We start from the raw sequence: 21,731 nt of genomic DNA, 5'->3' as shown, positions 1-21,731 counted from the left end.
ATTTTATTTTATTTTTTTACTATTTAATTTGTAAAAATGTGTATACACACACACACACACACACACACACACACGTAGGAAAATATTTAGTATACACATCCAGAAATGCATACACTATTATATATTGTACATATATTTATTAGTTTCAGGTTGGCCATTCTTGTATTTTGCTCGTTTGTGTTGTTGTGTTTGCACATCTCTGTTGCTTGTGGGGCTCGCACACAAGAATTTCACTCGCATGTGCTGTGCCAGTGTGCCTGCACATGTGATGTGACAATAAAAAGTGATTTGATTTGATTTGATTTAGATTGATACATATATACCATCAGAACAGTGTACATCACTGTCACAACAGTGTTTATTTTCATTCAAAGGCTTTATAATTTTTCCTATAATGGTGGGCCAGTCTCTAGTCAAAATGCCCGGGCCAATTTTCTGTCCCAGTCCAGCTCTGTATGCAACTCATCTGCAGTCTGGTGTTACCAACATCTTCCTATTCAGAAGGCAGAATTTCCGAGTTCTGAGTACAATCGAAAGCACCACAACTGCAGTTTTTGTGTTGGATGTAAAAGGCGCACATGACGCTGTGACGTAGGCTAGAATCATGGCGGCAGTCAATGACGGTCCAGGTGTGGGATTTCTCTCGTGGAAATATGCACATTATCTTTTCCTTTCTATTGGTAGGTGGCACAGTGCACTTGTTGCAAGTAAGCAAGCTAGAAGACTGGCAAAGTTATGGAAGAAACACATTAACAAGAGAATTCTGAGTAAAACCAAAGTTACTTTCCCAGTAACTAGTTACTTTGAAAGTAACGAGTAACTTGAAGTAACTGAGTTACTTTTGAGAGAAGTAACTAGTAATGTAACTAAGTTACTATTTTAAAGTAACTTACCCAACACTGTTTATATGGAAGTGTGCATCTCTTCATTCAGAGGTCACTGTGATTGGCTGGAGGTTGGAAGATGACAGCAGTGGACAAAGACGCTCTCTTTGCTCAATCTGAACATTAGCCCCGCCTTCCCCAGTGCCGTCGGCTATCTAAGACCCGCCCCCTCATCGCACGCAGACGACTGGGCTCGTCAGGCCCTCTTCTTGGCTGCAGTGGTTATTATTATATTTACATGCTTCCAGCTCCCGTTTCTGCTCGGTGACAACTCGTACTTTTCGACTCTCCTTTTTCTTCCTCCCTCGCTCACAGACACATAACCTAAACCAAGCTGAAGGACTTTCACTCTCTGCTGTCGTCATCAGACGGATCAAACTCTCACCTGGCCTCTGCATCCCTCTGCCCTTTCACTGTCTCCCTTTTCTTTCCGATTGAATACCAAACGTGTCCTGCTGTCGCAGGGCTGCCCGACACTCACGCCGATGCTTTGGGCGTCTGTTCCTCAGGCCAGCAGGCTGGCCTCTAGACCTGGTCGGGATCTTCCAGACCCTTCTTCAGTTTCTCACCCTTCTCTGTGCTCATGCTTGCTATGCCTTACCTGTGTTAGGATGCCTGGGTCGTTGACGCAGAGGTTTGAGTTTATTATATTATTTATTTTTTCTAGTCTTTGGTTTCTTTGTTAGAGTTCTTTCTTATGGTTTATGTCTCTGTGTAATCCTTAGTTGCTGTCTCCCCTGTCGGCTATATCCCCGTGTCCAGTCAGTGTCTGTGTCTGCCCTGGTCCCACGTCTCTGTCCCCTCTGTTGCAGTGCCTGCCTGTGAGTCTGTAAGTTCAGTCTGTGTTATGTTTCCTGTTTTACTTTGAAAATCCGTGTCTGATGTAAATGCATCTGGTTTTGCTTCCTTTGTCTCGTTAGGCCTGATTTGCCCCAGCTGTGTTTCCCTCCTGTTACCCATTCCCTGGTTGCTCCTCTGTGTATTTGAGCCCTGTGTTTCTGTGTCCAGGTCGTGATCTACTGTTTTCTATGCTGTGTGTTCTGTCTGCTCGCCTGAGTTTATTTGGAGTCTCAGTTTTGTTACCTTTTTGAGTTGAGCATTGAAGCTGTTTTGAGTTTACATTGTGCCTCCGAGCGTCTGCACTTTGGGTCCACCATTGCTGCCTGCACACAGCCTTCACATAACAACCTGTGCCATGCATCAGCTTCAACGCTCATGTTCTTCTCCCTGTAGACCAGAACTCTGCTGTGGTGACATCACTTTCTCTCTTTGGGGTCCTGCTCTAATCCTCGTCACAGCTGGGTTCAGTTCTGCTGAGACGGGCCATCGGAGTCCAACCACCAAACATCTGTCTATATTCTGCTCATCAATAACTCGTCTTCATTCTTTCTATTGATCTGTCCTTACTGAAACGACTCCACCCTGATGACTCCACCTGTGGCTCAGCAGGTAGAGCGGGTCGTCTTTGCTGACTCCTCCCACTGGCGTGTCAGTCTCGTACCAGAAGAAGCTTTGAAAACAAAAATTAAAAAATGTTGAGCAACAAGTGTCACAGCTTTTTGAATGTATCAACTTCTTTAAAACATTTGGGCAGCCGTCGAGCTTTAAGTTGCATTTAGTCGACACAAAGTTCCCACAGTGACAAACATGAGGTCGATGACCCCCTACGAGCAAACACTTAACTTAATCATTCAGACTTTTAAGTTAGTTTAACTGGTTTACTTCTCTTCATAATGTTGAATCAATCTTAATGTTTCTGAGCTCCAGTTGGCACAGCTCTCTCTTCTTCTGTTCACAATATGAGCTCAGATTGTTCCAGTCACTGCTCTTCTCTCAGTGAGTGAACCTGACAGTGTTACAGTCGTCGCCCCACACACACACACACACACACACACACACACACACACACACACACACACACACACATCCCTGTAACATTTCATGAAGTGATGGCAGTGAACATTTCTGAATCCCAACCATAAGACAACAAACAAAGTAAACACAGTGATGACATCAGAAGGTCCACACAGACTGACGTGTCTCCTGTACATGTTCCATGTTTGATCCTGATCACTGATGTTTAATGACTCACGTGACGCTCTGACAGGAACAAGAATGTAGAAAAACCTTTAATGAAACCTGAGGAACAGTGAATCCACTGATGACACTGTCACGGCGGGGTGCGCCGATAAGTTTAGTTTACAGGACCCAGAAGCAGACACTTCTGGAGTTGCTGACTGAACAGAAGACGATCCTTTATTTGGATGTTGGCACATGAAACAGCATGAAGCTATGAAAACTAAGGAAACTGTGAACACTCAGAAAACTAAAGGACTAAGAAGTGAAAATACTACAACAAAGTATGAACACTGAGTAAACTATGACGTAACACTATGGGGATGCAAACAGACGACCTGACAACGAAACATAGAAAACAGAGGACTTAAACACACACATGAGGTGATCAGGAGAAGTGGAGACACATGAGAACACAGCTGACTAGAATGAGACACAATGACCATACAGGGGAGAGTAACACTAACTGCAATGAACAAAGAACACCAGACTCTTCAAAATAAAACAGGAAACAGAGACATAGACATGGAGATAAAACATGACATGAACTTAACATAACCACATAGACATGAAGCATGACAGGTAGACGCACGAACCAGGGAGACTGAGTACAGGGGAGATGACAGAAACGACAACATGAACTTGACAACATAAGACACACACACATAAAACACATGAAGGGCAAGGGAGGCTTAACACAAGGGTAATATAATAACAAACGAGCTTGAATAACTTAATGAACCTAAACAAACAATAAACATCAAAATAAACTAACACTCACCGACCCAGGACCGTGACAGACACAGAGTGGGTGGGTTCAGTATGAGATGAGTCCGGCAGCACTGAGGGTCCACAGATGGGAGAGGCTGTCCTTTAAGGAGGTTGGACATGTGACACATGTGTCTTTATGGTTTATACTAAAGAACAAACTGCACTAACTCATAGATTTGACCTGAGGAAGAGTCGACTTTAACCCCAAACTTTATTAAACTAACCTAAATCTAGCCGAGTAGTTCTGCTGCCTGAACCTGACCAAAGTGTAACTGAAACACATTAAAATACTAAACTGACTCTGACTGCTGTGAGTGTTTGAAGAAAACGTCTGTGTTTCACAAAGCTGAGAGGTCAGCGGTCCCCCACAGGCTCTCTGTGATGGTCTGATCAGCTTCAGTCTGAAAACAGTGATGTACAAAACGATGGAGAACACAGCAGGTGCAAAGACAGACTTGAAAAGGCAATAACAAAAGTCCGAGGAAATAAACCAAAGGAGTGAAAGGGTTAGACCAGGGGTGGGCAATTCCAGTCCACGAGGGCCGGTGTCCTGCAGGTTTTAGATCTCACCTTGGGTCAACACACCTGAATCACATGATTAGTTCGTTACCAGGCCTCTGGAGAACTGCAGGACGTGTTGAGGAGCTAATTTAGCCATTTAAATCAGCTGTGTTGGTTCGAGGACGCATCTAAAACCTGCAGGGACACCGGCCCTCGTGGACTGAGATTGCCCACCCCTGGATTAGACCCATACGAGTAAGGACGTTAGCGTGCTGCCCAGCTTTCGTCACGCACATATTTATAATTATATGGTCCTAAGTTTTAGTGCAGACACTCACGAAGTGTTTAGTAACTTCAGATCCTGCAACAAGCCCAGCTCCAGTTTCCTTTGGTGACTTGAACTCTTCCATTTCACAGCTGTTGTTAATTTTTCTTTATCTCCTGTACAGGCCAACACATCTATTTGTTGTCTTAGGTTGTTAGTATTACACAACATTGTCAGATCTAATAGAAATAAAATGAGTTTCATAATTCATTCACTTTATTGTCTTTATTTATAACTGGCATCATTGTTTCATTCTCTTATAGAGTCTTACAAGAAAGGCAAAATTGTTTTCCATTGTGCTTTATTAGCTGCTTCAGTAAAAACAAATCAACAATGCAACAAAAAAACACTTTGCAAAACAACAAAGTGGAAAACAGTGATTCATCACTTGGTTGCTTCAATACAACACGTGGGCACATACATGCAGGACTTTTGATGTTTTGATAAATGACACAGCTGCTCTTAAAAACTACATTATGGTCTGTGTGTGTAGTTATTAAGGTGTTAGACCTGCTTTCTGCTGCTCTCTGATTGGTTATCAGTCGTTGCCTCAGAGTTTTTGTGGGGCGCCCCTCATTAGTGTAAGTACAGACTGAGCTGTTGGAGCTTCGTGTAACTGCAGGTAGTTAAAATAATAATGAATAAATAATAAAAGTGAGTTTGCACAGTTTGGGTTTTGAAGACGCCTCAGATTGATGTGATTTAGTGTAACGCTTGTGCTGTTAATGATGCTGTCGAGTTCAACTCTGATGGACCCTCATCTGGATGCATCACACCAGCTGCTGTTTTTCTCCTGTGATGTGAAAGGACAAATGAATAGAAACACCAGGCTGTGTGACCTATAAACTAACTGGATCATGTGCACACCTTTGATGGAGATTGTATGATTATAACTGAACAGCCTGTTGTGCAGCGTAAGCATTGTTCAATGAACTGACACATTCTGTGGATGTTGGCTGTGCATCAGGACATCAGGAAACCAGAAACAGGAACCTTATAAATGCAAATAAAACACAAACAAGACAAAAAATCACTGCCAGGATAAACTGAGGTATGTGGGCTCACATTAAGCTTCCAGAGAAACCTCTAAACCTTCACTTTAAAATGCTCCGCTGCATCTGAAACGTCCCCCATCACACAGGCTCCACCCACCTGGCACAAACCGAGAGATAAACCAAACCACAGCATTTTGTCAGGCATTATTTTAACCCTAAAAACCTGTTTGTGATCAACCCGGCATCACAGTTGTTTGGTGTGTGTGTGTGTGTGTGTGTGTGTGTGTGTGTGTGTGTGTGTGTGTGTGTGTGTGTGTGTGTGTGTGTGTCCTCCTCAGGGTTCAGCAGGATAAAGAGAGTCACTCATTGTAGCTGTCAGTCCGTCAGCTTTAGCTCAGGAAACGTTTGTGTCTCAGTGTTACGACCCGGCTTGAAATGACCGTAACAAGAGCGGGGTGTCCCGTGACTTGAGATTTAAATGAAGCTATTTCATTACTGTATTTCTACACAATGCAAATGTGCTCATAGACGAGTTGGTGCTCCGTGTTTGAGGCTTTAAAGCTTCGTCCAGCGTAACTGTCTGGATTTGAAATGTTGCAGGATGACGTCGAGTGCAGAGGGTTTGCAGCAATGCTCACACAGACACATAATAATGGTGAGAATAGTCTCTGAGTCAGGACGTCCCAACAACATATCCTGAACTACACTGTGGATCTAATGGAGGCCATGGAGGGAGATGCTTTTCTTTCCTGTCTCTCACAGAAGAAGGAGCAGAAACCAGGCGAGGTCAGACTGAACGGGGAGGAGTCACAGCAGACTGTGTGGTTCTGGGAGAAGACCGCCATAATAATCTTTGTTACTGTCACATGAGCTGTACGGCCCAATGAGGGTCATCCTTGGTGTGAGGCAGACTGTTGTGTCACACTGCGCTCCAGTGCTGTGAACTTGTCATTTCAACTGCTGCAGCAAATTCAATCTTTTTAAAGGACAGAAATTTCTCCTGAATTCCTTCTGGAAAAATTGAATTTGACATTGTCCAGCTTAAGCATGGCGCTCTGAAGGAATCTGCACTTAATGCCACCATACTGTATCTCAGCCACTGCCTGTGATTATCTCACAGTCACGCTTTGATCTGCAGACACGATTCATCGTACTACAAATAACCACGGCGAATAGTTCCTCACAGGCTGAAGCGATGCTGGATTTGAAGTCCCTCTGTCCTCTCACAGTCAGTCAGGCTCTGTGGGAGCTGCTGACAGCTTCCTCTGCAGCATCAGGCTAACAGTCAGCTGCTGCCTGAGCCTGCAGACCGGTCAACACTTCAACGCTCAGAAGTCGGTGGATATGTTCCCAACAGTCAGGTCTATCCATGCCTGCTCTCACGCAGGGAACTCCAGGCTTTGTGTGAAAGACGGAGGCAGTGTTTCCTTAGGGTTGCAGTAACTGCACCTCTAAATAAACAAGCCCACTCTGGTGAGAGATGGATGGGTTTCTGGTCTCCAACACAACAATGTTCATGCTGTAGCCACATGTTACTGCTGCGTCAGCCTCGCTTCCCTCTCGCCAGTTTCTAAACACCAGGCTGGAGGCTTTAAGATGGGACTGTGTGAGTGACTGGAGGCTTCATCCATCTCCTACATACAGCCTGTGCTCCTTGTTTCCATCTCAGATGTGCTCTTACTCCAGTCCATCTACAACCACCGTGCACTATAGTGAACTCTGCTGCAGGGTCATGTGTGCTGATCTGGAAACCGTCTGTTCCTCTTTCCTCATTTTGACTCTGATTGAATATCACAGCATCTTTACACATCTGTGCTCCAGATGTTTCTACATTTTTATTAATATTAAATATTTGGGAAGCATTTTTATTCCTAAGAAGCAAATTAAAAACCTGTTATTCACCTCAACACACCGCCTGTGTGTGTGTGTGTGTGTGTGTCTGTGTGTAGATCTGCAGTCATTGTTGTGCAGTGAGCTCATGTTCAATGAAAGGTGCATTTAGCTTTAGGGTCATAGTTCACTCCCAGTGTGACAAACGTTTTGAAGCTTGTGACATGAACGTGCATCAAACTAGACTATGTGGAAATAAACCGAACGCCAGCAGGTCAATGATAAAGTTAAGCCCACTTTAGTAATTAGTTCCCAAAACACAAAAGAACATCAGTAACATTAATAACTAACGCCTAACATTAAGCGCTCACACCTCCAGGTGGTTCAAGGGGACAGTTGGGGGGAAACTGGCCCCAGCAGGGCGCAGCAGCAGCACTCGTGGTTGTGAGATCAGGAAATCCAAAGCGTCCAATCAGGTCCCCACAGTTCATTCCTGGTTCTTTGCCTTTACCTGCTCTCACAAACTAAACACTGTGTTTATATAAGCTGTCCTGTCTGACAGCTTTTCACATCTGAATTATGATCTGAATGTTCTGTTGGAACAAACATGTTTGTCTTTGCAAGAGCAGAAACTCTCTGCAGGCTCCTGTTGGTGCTGTTTATCTCTTTATTTATTCATTTCTATTATTATTATTGAGATTATTACTCACAGCACATGTGCAATATAACACTGTGAGAGCTGACAGGCTGGAAACAGGAAACTCTTTGTGACACTGTGATAAATGAAGCCACAGCTTCAATGAAATGTTGCTCTTATTTTACACTTTGTTTGGAATCATCTGGATTACAGACGTTTTTAAATCAATCTAAACTCTGTGTTTTACTTGGACATCACATCAACATTTATGTTGCTCATTGAAATGACAGAAATATTTGAACATGTGAAACTTTAACAACATGAAGGTAAACGTTTGTTTGTCAGATTTGACTCTTTCTAAAAGTTCATTGTTCAGCTGTTAAATTAAAGTGTGATCATCAAAAACATGGTTCAGCTTTCAGTGAGTCACATTCAGTGTGAGCAGCCAAACATGATGGCAGACTGCCACAGATCACTGCTGAGGAAAGAGGAGGCGTTCAGCTTCCTCATAGTTTCACACCTGCATGAAGCAGCCTCACCCTGACAGCTTCAAATCACTGTGTCAGCTCATCACTTCCTGTCCTGTGATTGGCTGGCTGGACTTCATCCTGCTTGCAGGGATTTGAACACTGTGGACGTCCAGTTCAGTGAAGAGTTAAATCCATGGAGCAAAGATCAGCAGAGGGTTAGAGATGAGTTTGTGCAGGGATCATAAGGGCTCAGAGTCATGTGGAGTTTTTATGATGAAAATATAGACGGAGATTAAAGAAACACATTTTCACTGTTTGTCAGAAAGATTCAAAAAGGATCATAAATGAAAAAGCTCCAGTGAGTCCAGGGCCCTTCTTGTGCTGCTCTGAACCCAGAAGAACGATAATACAAATGAAACCTGGTAGATGGGACGGACGTGTTGGGCCTTCCATTAGATAGAAACATGGAGCAAACATGTGGCCGGTCCATCGGCCCAAAAGGCCCGTATGCTAGATTAGCAGTCCAGCCCTGACACAGAGAGTGTAAAGATATTAATCAGGACCACAGGCCAGTTCAGACCCTTTTTAATGTTCAAGAATCCCCAGATTTTATCAGCGCACCCCTAAAAACAACCATGTTAATAGCAGTAATAATAGCATATTTCAGTGTTTCTATCTTCAAATGTTATATTTTCTTACCTTGTCTCTTGACGACAGCACAGACAGACTCGAAACACCAGCTTCAGATGTCATCAGTCCATTCAATGGGCGTTATTAGCAGTAACCAGTTCATAGATGCGGGCCAGTAGGACCTGCTACACCTGCTAGTTTGTTCACAAGGTTGTTATCATCCATCCAGATGGAGGATCACTAACAGGAGGATGGGAAGACTCCAGAATCCACTCTCACTGGATTCTGGTGGAGTGTTTACAGGTAAGACCATTTAAATGGACAGCATTTATAGAGTTTATCATCCTCGTACTGACCCAGGGTCAGTGTGAAATACAATCCTAGCTGTGTGAACAAAGTCTGGCTCCTTTAATCCTGCATGACAAACCTCAGGATGCAGGTCAGCTAGAGACTTTGAAGTTTCGTAGCATTGGGCCTGATGATGGTGTGTAGAGCCTCTACTTACCTTCTACACTGTGTTTTTGTTACTAATTTATTCATAAGTTTTGCACTGGTTGTTGTTGTTTATCAGTCGGGTGTAGACAGATTTCAGAGGCGCAAAGAGGAGCACTGTTGCTTCATCCTTAACACTTTAAAGCAGAACTGGATGGAAATCAAAGGTCCTTAAAAGCTTTTTCTGCTCCCGACCCTCAAAGCCAAACTTCACCCATGAGAGCTGACGGATACGATTATTAAAAAGTGACGTTATCAGAAACAAAGGTGAGCAACAATACTTAATATGTGCTTTTACATAACTGTCATTTATATATCCGTCTTGTTCATAAACAGAAGTTTCATTTATCGTGTGGGACTGCTGAGTCACCTCACTTCATTCATTCTCCACACGATGTTCATTTACAGAAACCTTTCAGAGAAACTGATTTCTCTACCAAAGTGTGAACCAGTGTTTCCATAGATTACTTCTTATAGGAAGGTCAGTGTTTGTCCTGTTTCTGTTCCTCAGGTTCAGTAAATATCAAACACTTCAGTGGGTTTTCTCTCACATATATTTTGTGTTTGCCCTGCGATAAACTGTCCTGCTTTTGCCCCGTGGCAGCTCGGACAGGCTTCAACCCTGAAGTGGAAATGTTGTATTCCACGTATGTAATCTGATCATTTACAAAGTCAAAGTCTCTCATCAACATGTAAGTAATGATTATAAAAATGGGAAAGCAGACATAAACGTGACATATGAGGACAGCTACATGTAGTGTGTTTGCAGGTCTATCAGCACATAGAAGAGTTTGTTAAAGTCTGATTCAGTGAACCCTGATTGGTCCAGTCTGTCTGGATAAATTCAGTTAGCTGATCTGTGACCATTTATTCACACATTTTCTTAACTAATGATTCAGTTCAGGATGACAGAGGGGCTGGAGCTGGATATGTTCAATAAATACACCTTACAAAAGTCAACAACAAACCTGCATCCATGTACGTTGTTGTCCACAGGATGAGAACATCCAAATGATCAAAGTGGAAGACTGTGTGTTCATGCCTGTGTCTATCAGAGGAGGCTGGAGGCTCTGAAAGGCTCCCCCACCAGTTCCTGCTGATTTAAAGCAGCAAACGTGATGCTTTAGGCTGCATTTTATTTAATGGTAGAAAAATAAGGTTTCATATAAGTGGGTAGCAGATGTTATTACCCATTTGGAGCCCACACTCAAAAAAATGAACTCAGCCTATCTCTGCTTTTACTAAAGTAGATTTTGTTGTTTGTTCTTAATAAACTCGATTTTGCAAAAATTCTTAAAGTGTTTGTGCAAATTTAATGAAATGTTGTTACTTTTTGTTGTTACACAAAGTCATTGAACTGTGTCAACGTAACATTTTTGAGTAAATTCACAGGTTTGTCCCTCTGCACATACTGCTGCGTGCAGAGCCCGCCTAAGTAAGGGCCAATGCGCATGCGCACCACCCTCTTTCTCAAGCTTGCTTTTTCTTCGCCATGTGGACTGGTTCAGCCGCATTTTTGTCCAAAAATCAGGTAAGAAGTCATTTTTCTTGTAAAGCCCGTCTACATGTATATGTTCACACGTCAGTTAATGTCGCAAGTGCTACTAAGAAAAGAGTACAGGCAGGGTTTTGCCCGGTAAAGGTTTGCTAACGTGGACTTGCTGCACGTGAGTTTCCAAATGATTTTGGAGGGGACTCCATTGCAATAGCAAAGCTCTGTTTTCAGCCCAAATGTAGTGTAGCGCTAGCGTCGGTACAGGCAGCGCATTCGGTCCGGTATGGCAAGCCATTAGTGTCAAAATTCGCCACTTTCCTAACCCGTTTGGTTAAGAAATGGCGTAAAAAACGCCGTTTAATTATTCAAAACGCCGAAAAAAACGGCGTTCTGTTCCGACAAACGCCGCTTTTCCCGCCACTCGGATGGCGCCCTGAACGCACCATCCGAGTGACGTAAAAAACGGCGTTCAAAGACAGACGGAAACGCCGTTTTTTACGCTACTCGGCACAAAACGCCGTTTTTATGCATCTTTGAACGGCGTTTTTTACGGCGTTCTCTGCCAGCTGTAACGGCGTTTAAAACGGCGTTTTATTGAAATTATGCAGGGCACTCCCCATGGTTCCCTCATCCAATTACTTTCAACTCATTTCACCCAATCAAAGAAGAGGAAGTGCAGACCACACTAATGCATCACCGATTCACCTTGCTGCTAAGTGATTGCCTATTCAGTACCAGTGCTTGTCACAGTATTCACTTGTATTATAATCCCACTATGCATTTTGATGTGTTTAAGGCATGATCGAGCAAACAAACGACAGAATACTTTTTCTGAAACCTTAACTGTGTTACCTGTTATGGCAGCTAACAGGTAATGAGCAGAGCTAGCTCTGCTCATTTCTGAGCTTCTTTCTTATTTTCCTCTTTACTTCTCTTAACCTTTAACTTATGTTTTAGCAATCAGATCCTGCCATCTTGCATTACCGCTTCGTGCTAGTTATGTTGACTTTTCTCTTCTTTTGTCTCCACTTTTTTCACCCGTGTTTGGACACTCGGCGCATGGCTCCTTTGTTTACATTAGGGATCAGCTGTTAGCGCTGCGCCCTGCAGCTGCGCTACCGGCAGACAGACCCTACATCCCCAGTGAGGGAAGAAACGGGGGTGATGTCTCCCGAGGACACCTCACACACCATCTCTCCTTCCTGTAATCACTTTAAATGTGAGATCGCTCCCTGATATGATTGAGGAGCTAATGACGCTAACCCGGTCACAGTGGCAGTATCCCGGCACTGCCCGGTACTCCCTCTGTGAGTAGGCTGCCCGGCTTCCAGCTGCTGCGGGCGGACAAGACGAGAGACAGCGGTGAGAGGAAAGGAGGGGGGCTGGCAGTGTTTGTTAAAGACGGTTGTGGTATCTCTGGGCACATCGCTGTGAAAGAACAACTCTGCAACACAGACATTGCGCTATTAGCCGTTAGCATCCGTGGAGGCAGCCTGTGACTCTCTGTGGTCCGCAGACTGCAAACGCAATCTCCGAGAGCTCTTCTTCTAATATCAGGGGACTTTAATCATGTCTCGCTGGACTCCACACTGCCCACCTTCACCCAGTATGTGACCTGCCCCACCGTAGGCAATAAAACATTGTACTTAATGTATGCCAATGAAAAAGTGGCATACAGTTCATCACCTCCCCCTGCCCAGGGAAGATCCGATCGTAACCGAGTGCGTCTTGTCCCTGTGTGCAGCCCTTACTGTGCAGGGAGCCACTAATCACCCACGCAGTGCAGAGATGGTCCGCGGAGGGCATATAAATAAATAATAAAAGCAAGTAAATGACAGTATGCTCTTTCTGAAACAAACGGAGACCTTAACTTTTATCAAAATACCGTTTTACTCAGTTTAAAGTAATACCACTGTATAATAGCCTTCAAATTTAATAATGTTAACAGTATCTCAGGAATATTTTTGCCCTTTCAACATGCATTAAAAAATAGATATACAGTTTTGAATCAGACCTGTATGTACGTTTTCTCAAAAGTGACGTAAATAAGTAATCTCAAGAACCTGAAATAATAGTTTCCCATGTAAACTGGAGATGTCCTTGTCAATGTCATCAGAGTACTGTGATCTTACACGAATTTGAAACATAAAACATAAAACCAGAGTGGCACATGACAGTGTTGCACATAACATAACTAGTTTATATGACATGAAGTTATAAAAAAAAAAAAGAATCCATGTAACTTGGTAATGGCTTCTTTCTGATAACTGTCGGCTGCAGTGTGCATTATCTTGACAAAAGTATAAGATACTGAACCCACTGATATGATGTGGTGGAGAGGAAGTGAGTGAACAAACTGCCATGCATCATGGATATTCCTCTCAATCCACCTCACCAGGTACTTCTCTAAAAGTGTGACTCAGGTCTGTTGCCCCAAAGGATACAGGAAATGTTAGATATTTTAGTATTTTGGGAGCATGTACTGAATACCTTTTTTGATGATATTATACAAAGGACCCTGTTTCTGCAATGCCCTTTGTTTGAACTTCATCTCCTCTTGCTGCGACCCCACGGGCAACTTCCTTTGGCCTGCTGGTCTGGAAAATCCAACAGTTCATCTATATGTAAAGAAGGCACTTAAACTGGAACAGGCATAGCTGCGTTGATCCTGCTGTGGTATAGTGGGACAGTGCATTCCTCGAGTGCACATCAAGTTTGCAGCCTGCTAAAGATCACACACCATTGATTATGTGCCTTTAGGTATATATGGTTAAACATTTCCTAATGCAAATAACTACATGCAGTATTCTACCATGTGCAAACTTATATCACTAAAGGATTCTAACTGTCTAGTGTTTAATGGACCTGTCAAAAGTATGTTGAGATTATAGAAGGCCCCTTTCAGAGCTAGGGGGAACTTCCTTATATGGTTGTAACTTGTAACTTGAAACTTGTTGACACACAAACCCTTCTGCCTATAAAAACCCTGCACAGAAGAATAAACTTTGAGTTGATTTTGGGAAAGCAACCTGAAGCAGTCTCTGTATCATTTTGTTCTCCCAGGCTACTCCCGGCGCTGTAACTAACCCGCTGAACGGCATACCTGAGCTTACTTTGAATAATTAATCTTATACAAAACTCTGCTTATCGCTGCCCACGTCTCGAAGGAAACTCGATCCACGGATGACCCGGAAGGAGAGATTTCTTTCAGGAAATGCACTGATTTCCATGACAGAATTCACAACAACACAGACACAGGTCGGTTCTTTGAAACGGGCGTTTATTACTTGGGCCTTCTCTCCTTGGCTTCACCATCACCAGTATGCCGATACACCATGAGAACTGGTCACAAGCGAACAGTACAAATCAATTAGCAACTTTAGAGTACACATATTAAGTCCAAACACAAATAACAACATTTCTCAAATGACAAATACCTTGTTGGCTGCTTGTCCTGAAAAGAGGTCCTTAAGTCCTTGTGTTGCTTTTTCTTTTAGTAAACTTTTAACTTAAAATCGCTTCATGAGAGACATCTGCTCCCTCGCAGTCCATGCAAAGTCTCGTGTACTCTCGTTAAGGGTATTCTCACGAGACACTAGCTCTTACACTTTACACATGTACATTTCAAATAAAGACATTTCAACACAAACTATATATATTCATGATATTATGTAACTTATTATAAATCAGTCATCTACATCATGAAATCCACACAGAACATTTTAACAGCATTTACACCACTACTCAATGGTACATAGTAAACACATATCATAACTTTTCACATTATATGTATCCAGTCACCTAGATATTTTGAAGTCTTTCCACTTGCTGCTATTATGTTTCAGTCATTAATTGAACTGTCTCAGTGATATGTGGAGTCCAGAAAGTATATTAAGCCAGTGATGAGCTCAATACCATGACTCCCTCTGGTGCCACTTAGTGGATTAAACAGTTCTACCACTTGCTCCATCACCATTCCGTCCAGAGTAAATTCAATGTCTGGCACAGTAATCCTCTCAGGCCAGTCGACCAGCAATCCCAGCTCATCTGTACCATGAGCAGCAGCACCACCACCAGAATCTGCACCTGAGCCCTGAGCAGCAGTCGTCTCACTCTCAGTGGCTGTCACACCACCATCAGCTGTCCCACCAATAGTCCCATCAGCAGCAGCTGCTCTGGTCTGAAAGATGTCCTGCATGGCAGTTGAGGCTCGGCCCTGTTGCTGGAGGCTGCCTCGGACAAAAATCTGTAATGGGCTCAAGTGTCTTTCTGTCCGCAAGCCATGATTGTTCCACTGTTGAGTGAAGTCTTTCAAATCTCTGTTGATCCTTGGGAGATAGATGTAATGGAGAGCCCAAAGGTGCATTTCATTGTCAATGTCAATGATGCCTTCCTCCTCCAGGTGGTGAAATAAATCACAGTACACATTGGTCATTCCTCGCCACAGATCACCCCAGAGCCTCTCAATTCTCTGATTATGGGTACTCCTTCCTCTTAGGGCACTTCCACGATCAAAGCCTCTGAAAATGTTCATCATCAGGCAGACAGCATTGTTTTCCCCTCCTCTGTCTGTCCGGACCCTCGAGGGTACACCATAGGATACCACGGCTCTGATGAAACTTGATAAAACAGTACTGCTACGGTTGTTGTTTGAGGCATGAAGGAAGACCACAAGACGACTGTATCCATCAATAGCCCCATGAATGACTATCCTCCACCTAAAACCGTGGTCCATAAGAAGAAAAATCTTATTTCTGCTTTGTTATTGAAACAATGGAAACACACACTCTTAATTGATTTACATGGCACTATTGCATGTCAAGTTTGTCTGTACGTTGCTTGCGATGTCTGTGTTCTCTCATTTTCCCCTTTAAACATAACCAGTTGTGTTAGAGGACTGCCCATCACAGGGCCTGGCTCTATTGGATGTGTCTTACTGTTCAACAGTTATATTTGATGTAATGCTGAATTTCACTTTGGTCAAAATAGGTGTTCAACAAATCAGTGTGCTTGGTTACCTTATCAGCTTGTGATTTCCATCAATGTGCCACAATGAGTTTGGACCTGCAACCTGATATGTTCTTCGTTCTGGTCTCCGCAAAACTGCTCTTATGGCAGCTGCTCCAGGATTTATCCGTAGCATGCTTGCTCGAACCCTCCTTCGCTGTACACGTAGTCCACATACTCGCAGGGAGGCTCTGACAGCCTCAGGACCAATTTGTTCATTGCCAGCGACAATGTCCTGCACATGTTCATCCAGCGCACTGTCAGTCAGTTCCGCATACATTGATGCACGGGTGAAATGATACTGTCTGAAATCAGACAAAAAGAACACAAGTATTTTATCACTGCCATAACAACACACATCATTACTTGACTAGTTAGTGCACATTCAAATATACTAATTTTTACAATTTCACAATACCATTTAATTTGAATAAACAGTGGGTGTGTGTCACAAAAGAACTGAAAGTCACACTGGTTTCAAAAGTCACTGACCGCAGACGTCTTCGAATTGTACGAAGTGAAACATTCAAAATATCAGCCATCTGAGGTGCAGTGAATCCACATGACTTCAGGAATGAAAGCTGTTCCCGAGTGATAAGGTAAAGGGATCTGCCTCTACCTCTGTTGAAAACCACTGGTGCCTGGTATCCAAAAGAGCCTGAAAATATATAAGCGTTTGGTGTATTTGGAAAATAGGTTAAGACAGAGTCATAATTTATTTCACACTTTTGATCAGTCAAGGAATCGACACAATATGTGCTTACCTTGTTGGCCATGCTGAGTAGACAGTTCGACCTCCTGAATCAATTCAGCCAAGTCACGCAGAAGTTGATCTGCTGCAGTTACACTGATCAGTCTTCCTCTTGCCCACCGAAGGCTTCTCTGCATTGTCTCCAACCTCAAAGACATCAAAAAATTACTTCTTAATTCATGTTATATTTTCAGGCCATCTTCCCCTTAAACATTTTATGCAAGTTAAAATGTTAAATGTTTTCCATCATGCTTTCATCATACCTCCTTAACGCTAACTGTAGCACATCTGGCCCAACATCGTCCATCAGCAGCCGCCGTGTACAGTCATTATGAATGTTCTTGCACCTTGAGATGAAAATCCTCCAGGCCATACTTTGTACTGTGATTCTACAAAGACAAAAATTTAAATTATTGCTTTCAACAGGTTTATATATTTAAATAAATCAAAAAATTTCATGTTAGTCTTCTGAAAATTGTGACTGAGCACTTTTGGAAACACTCTGTCATCACTAAGTATTGGGACTGTGAACAGTTACAGAATGCATCTGAAATAAATGTCACATTCTAACAGGTTATAGTTCTGTTAATAGAGCTTTTGAATCTACGTTTCATACATATTCCCATCTTTAATAGCAGTATGTCAACGATGTCAACCAATATTTTCATATTTCAAACACACACCCAAGTTAAAAATTTGAATCTCCGCATCTTCTACTCAGCAGATCTGAAAAATCATTTTTGATAATGTTCCGATTCCATTGTCAAATGTTCCCATCCATGTTATTCATCTTTGTTTATTTTAAATGCTGTCATTAGTTTTTTTTTTCCAACTAATTACCAAAATGAACATGGTCTACATTGTTTTGCTCACTTAAATAAAACGACATTTTTGTATTGTACCCTGGGTTCATGAAGACCATGCTGTCTTTTAACTTTATTATTTATTTTCTGCATATACTGACTGTTCTTTATTCATTTCTTTACTTTCTCCTCTCTTCTTCTTCTTCTTCTTCTTCAGTCAAGTTTAACGGCAGCTTGCATCCACTTTCTCCTCTCAATTCCGCTGAGATTAATTCCCGCTCTACTGTACAAGACTTGTGAATGGTTACCTGGAGGGATGTACCACTGTGAGAGGGGTGATACGGAACAGTCCAGGTGATCGCTGCTTTAATTTACCGGTCAGATATACCTAAATTGCACGTCGACATAGCTAGTGAACTGTAACTAGACCATAAATCAGTGATAACAAAAGAACATTCAATCTACTTTCTCCGGTACTTTATAGAAAAAAATCAACATCAATTCAATGTCGTCTTGCTATCTGGGATGGCAGTGCAGTACCGTGTAGCCTAATCTGGCTAATATAACAAGTGATATAAAACCGTATTTTAAATAATATAAAGTGGCTAAACGGAGTACCATATTAGAGACCTTATTAACATGCCTCACCTAAAATGGCATGTTGGCAACATTCCTAACGGACAAAGGTTAGCATGACTTGTCTGTGAAGGTTCTCAGCATGACTTTTTTTTTTGCTTACTACAATACAAAGCTAACATATAACATGTGCTTAAAAGGACAAAGCAATGTTTTTGAATCATCGCTTAGCTTTTAGTTAGCAAAGACGAACAATAATTGAGATTAACTAGGGTACTTACGGTGTTTTTTGTTGGTGCAGAGATTTCGCACGCATTCATCTGTATGTAGTTTGTCGCACATAGCTTGATTGAGACAACACAAATATGAGGTTGACTGTGATTGGTTAACACAAATTCTGATCACAGGTTGTGGTAAGGGGTGGATTAAAAAAAAACACAACCTTCAGTCTTGCTGATCCAATCACAAACAATGTACCTTCTCCCGCCGTACTTTGAATTTTAGGGATGCTATATATATATATCTGCCCAGCCTTTTGGCGGACTTTTTGGGAACAGTCATGTCCGAACGGAGCGCTGCATTTCGACGGAGAGTCACTGATATCAGAGACAGCATGAATGCCCAATTTAACCGGCTACTGAATCAAGATGACAGTGAAGAGGGGACATCTCTTCTACAAAGGTGAAATGCTTTGGTGGTGGTTACTCTATTGGCAAGCTTTTAGCTTTGCGCCTTTTTTGTTTTTGCAAAAGGAAATAACTTTTACATTTTTAAATAATAAATGGCTCGTTTACTAATTATCTGTTACAATTCAACAACAAATTCTGTAATCATAAATGTCTATCCTAGATTGACGACTTCAAATGACAGTCATTTTAATCCCTGTTATGTGCATTTATGCATAAAGATTTTAGTTTATAAATGTAGCATATCCCATATTTTCAGGGAGCATTTAATTTGCGAGACAATCGAAAAATGCATGCAATAAACACCGATGTGTTGAACACTCATTCCTTACTCTGAGTGTGTTGGGTGGTTTTTTTTCCTTTTCTTTTTTTTTCTTGGGGGGGGGGGGGGGGGGGGGGGTGTCTCTGTGTGATTAGTTTCACTAAAATTATCTCATGGTCTAATGATAGCTTTGGAGTTTTCCGCCAACAGCACGGAGGTGGGCCAGTGCGCAGACCAAGAGGCGGGAGAACCAGACATCGCCAGTTAACGTTTAAGGTGTCAGAACTAAGGAATCCGACACTGTCACACTACCGATCCCATAGGGGTAATCAATATTTATATTAATATTAATTATTTGGAGTGATGGGTTTGAAAAAAGAGAATTACATCATCATGCACCTTTGTAATCTTTATTTCCTTGCACCAATAAGTTGATGTTGAGACACTACAATGTGACAATTTACCCTTTTCCGTTTTTAGGGAAAGCTAATTTGGTTTAAATTTGATTACAGATGCCACTCCTGCTACTCGGGTGGTCGTTCCTGTAAACCTAAATGCAGCTGAATTCAGGCAGGCACTACGGGACAATATTGCAGACATACCCTTGCAGTTCGATCTATGCAAAGTGAATGGACAGCGGCTCATTCTTCCTCTTGAAGAGGAGACGCCCCAAGAAATTAGAGCAAGAAACCTACTGGGTCGCTCCAATCTTTATATCCGTCCAAAGGTATTCAAATGTTCCACTCGGGTGGCTGATATGGCATAATTGTCACTATTACTGTAACTCAGTGGCGCTCCAGTCACCCTAGTATTGTATAAGACATCTTTAACATGTTACTGCTCAGAATAATAAATGCTGTGATTTTCCCCAAAGGATTTGAGACATTCATCTGATCACTATGCCAGATGGCTATGCTTAAATAATGCCCCGCCAATTGATTCACTGTTAATAACAGAAATGCAGTAGAGCAAGCTTCAACTGTGGTCTAACAGTATTTTAGGGTTAGGGTCATTTTGTTCTTGTAATCTTAGTTTCCTGGGTTCTGGCTTTTTCATTGTCTTTTGTTAATGTCCTTAACCTTTCCTTTATTTATTTATTTATTTTTTTCCCCCTCAGTTATCCTAAGTTCTACCTACCCAAAGTGTCACGGTCCTGAGTCTGTGGACTCGGTGTTTTTCTGTTTGTATTAGTTAGCTTTGATTTCATGATGTGTTTTGATTCTCTTGGGTTTGATTTCTGTCGCTAGTATTCCTAACTTCCTAGGTCCTGGGCATTTCTTGTGTTCTCCTTCTTAGGTCGTGGTTCTGTGTTCTGTTAGTATACAGTCGTCTCTGTCAGTGTGTCTCTTGTTCTGTCACCGTATCCCCTAGGTTAGTCCACGTCTGTTCAGTTTCCTGTTTTACTTTGAAAGTCTGTGTACTATGTCAATGTGTTGAGTTTTGCCTCGTCATGTCTGATGAGTCCCAGCTGTGCTCTCCTCCTGTTTCACATTCCCTAATCACCTCAGTATGTATTTAAGCCTTGTGTGTTTCCCTGCCAGTTGGCGCGTTGTCCTCTGTTCTTGTTTGTCATTTGTTGGTCCATTTCTTTTATATTTTAATAATCTGGTGTTTTAGATTACAGAAGCCAATGAGGACTCAACTGGTGGAGAAGTTGTGCAGTCTGAGATGGCAATGTAAGTCTTTGACAACTGCCTTTGGACTGTAGCACTGTAAATGCATTACACCCTCTCATCAACAATATTTACCGTATTGCAGTGTGCTGCATGACACCGAGACACCTGACCATAGCAGGCACAATGTACAGGAGCCAGAGGTTATCAGGTAAATGGCACTCTGTTTGTTTATGGGTTGGAATTTTAATCTTAAACTATTGCACAATTTCATTTATTTTTTTGGTAAAAACTAGTTTGGTACAAACTAATTATATCATTATTATAACTTGGATCATTTTGTGTAGTCTAGATCAATAAATATCTGCATTGGGGTCCTCTTCCTGCTATGAAATATTTCTGCTATTCCTTTGCAGTGGTCTGCATGAAAACCATACAGCTCATTCTAGTAGGCATGGTCTCCAGGAACCAGAGGTTAACAGGCAAGTGGTAGTTGTTGAATAACATGCCAAAACTTAAGTGTAAACTGGAACTTATAAAGCACACACCATAGGTAAATAGACACTCAATAAGTACAATATACGGGGTGAGACCAGCGAATATTAAAATTTGAAAGGTTGCATGTATTGAACTGATAACATTTATGTGCTCTGAATATAGACCAATGGTTTAATTGCCTCATTCGGTTTCTGTTTTGCTTTTTCATGTTTTTTCAGATTTGTTGATGTCATGATATTGGTATTTTTAATTGCTGAAAATGCATCGATAACACTTTAGTCAGCCTGACCATTCAGACACTTGGAACTACAAATCACCCAAACTATTCCCAGTAAATGGGCAGTTCCTTATGTTTCACAAAAAAAGGAAAAGAAGACACTGCTGGCCTGTGATAATCTTTTGTGCGCAGGAAAACTGCACTGTCAAAAC

The 21,731-nt window shown here is 42.1% G+C and overlaps 1 protein-coding gene and 1 long non-coding RNA gene across 2 annotated transcripts; both read right to left on the bottom strand.

Moving 5' to 3' along the window:
- Positions 1-14,968: 14,968 nt before the first annotated feature.
- On the bottom strand, positions 14,969-16,393 carry LOC146634879 (uncharacterized). Its single transcript, XM_085349987.1, has 2 exons — positions 16,125-16,393; positions 14,969-15,824 (listed from the first exon to the last, which is right to left on the bottom strand). Exons 1-2 carry the CDS (start codon positions 16,391-16,393, stop codon positions 14,969-14,971), a joined length of 1,125 nt encoding a protein of 374 aa, XP_085206113.1.
- Positions 16,394-16,403: 10 nt separating this feature from the next.
- On the bottom strand, positions 16,404-17,175 carry LOC146634878 (uncharacterized). The gene is made up of 4 exons (XR_014904988.1): positions 17,128-17,175; positions 16,878-17,011; positions 16,606-16,771; positions 16,404-16,418 (listed from the first exon to the last, which is right to left on the bottom strand). It is a non-coding gene; the product is annotated as an uncharacterized LOC146634878 (long non-coding RNA).
- Between the last annotated feature and the right edge of the window lie 4,556 nt (positions 17,176-21,731).

Source organism: Diplotaxodon limnothrissa, linkage group LG3 (assembly GCF_057381915.1).
Source record: "Diplotaxodon limnothrissa isolate DT_005_m linkage group LG3, D_limnothrissa_male_GT1.1, whole genome shotgun sequence".
Lineage (NCBI taxonomy): Eukaryota > Metazoa > Chordata > Actinopteri > Cichliformes > Cichlidae > Diplotaxodon > Diplotaxodon limnothrissa.
The sequence above is the reverse complement of the archived record's forward strand: the minus strand, read 5'-3'. Positions and strand labels throughout refer to the sequence as shown.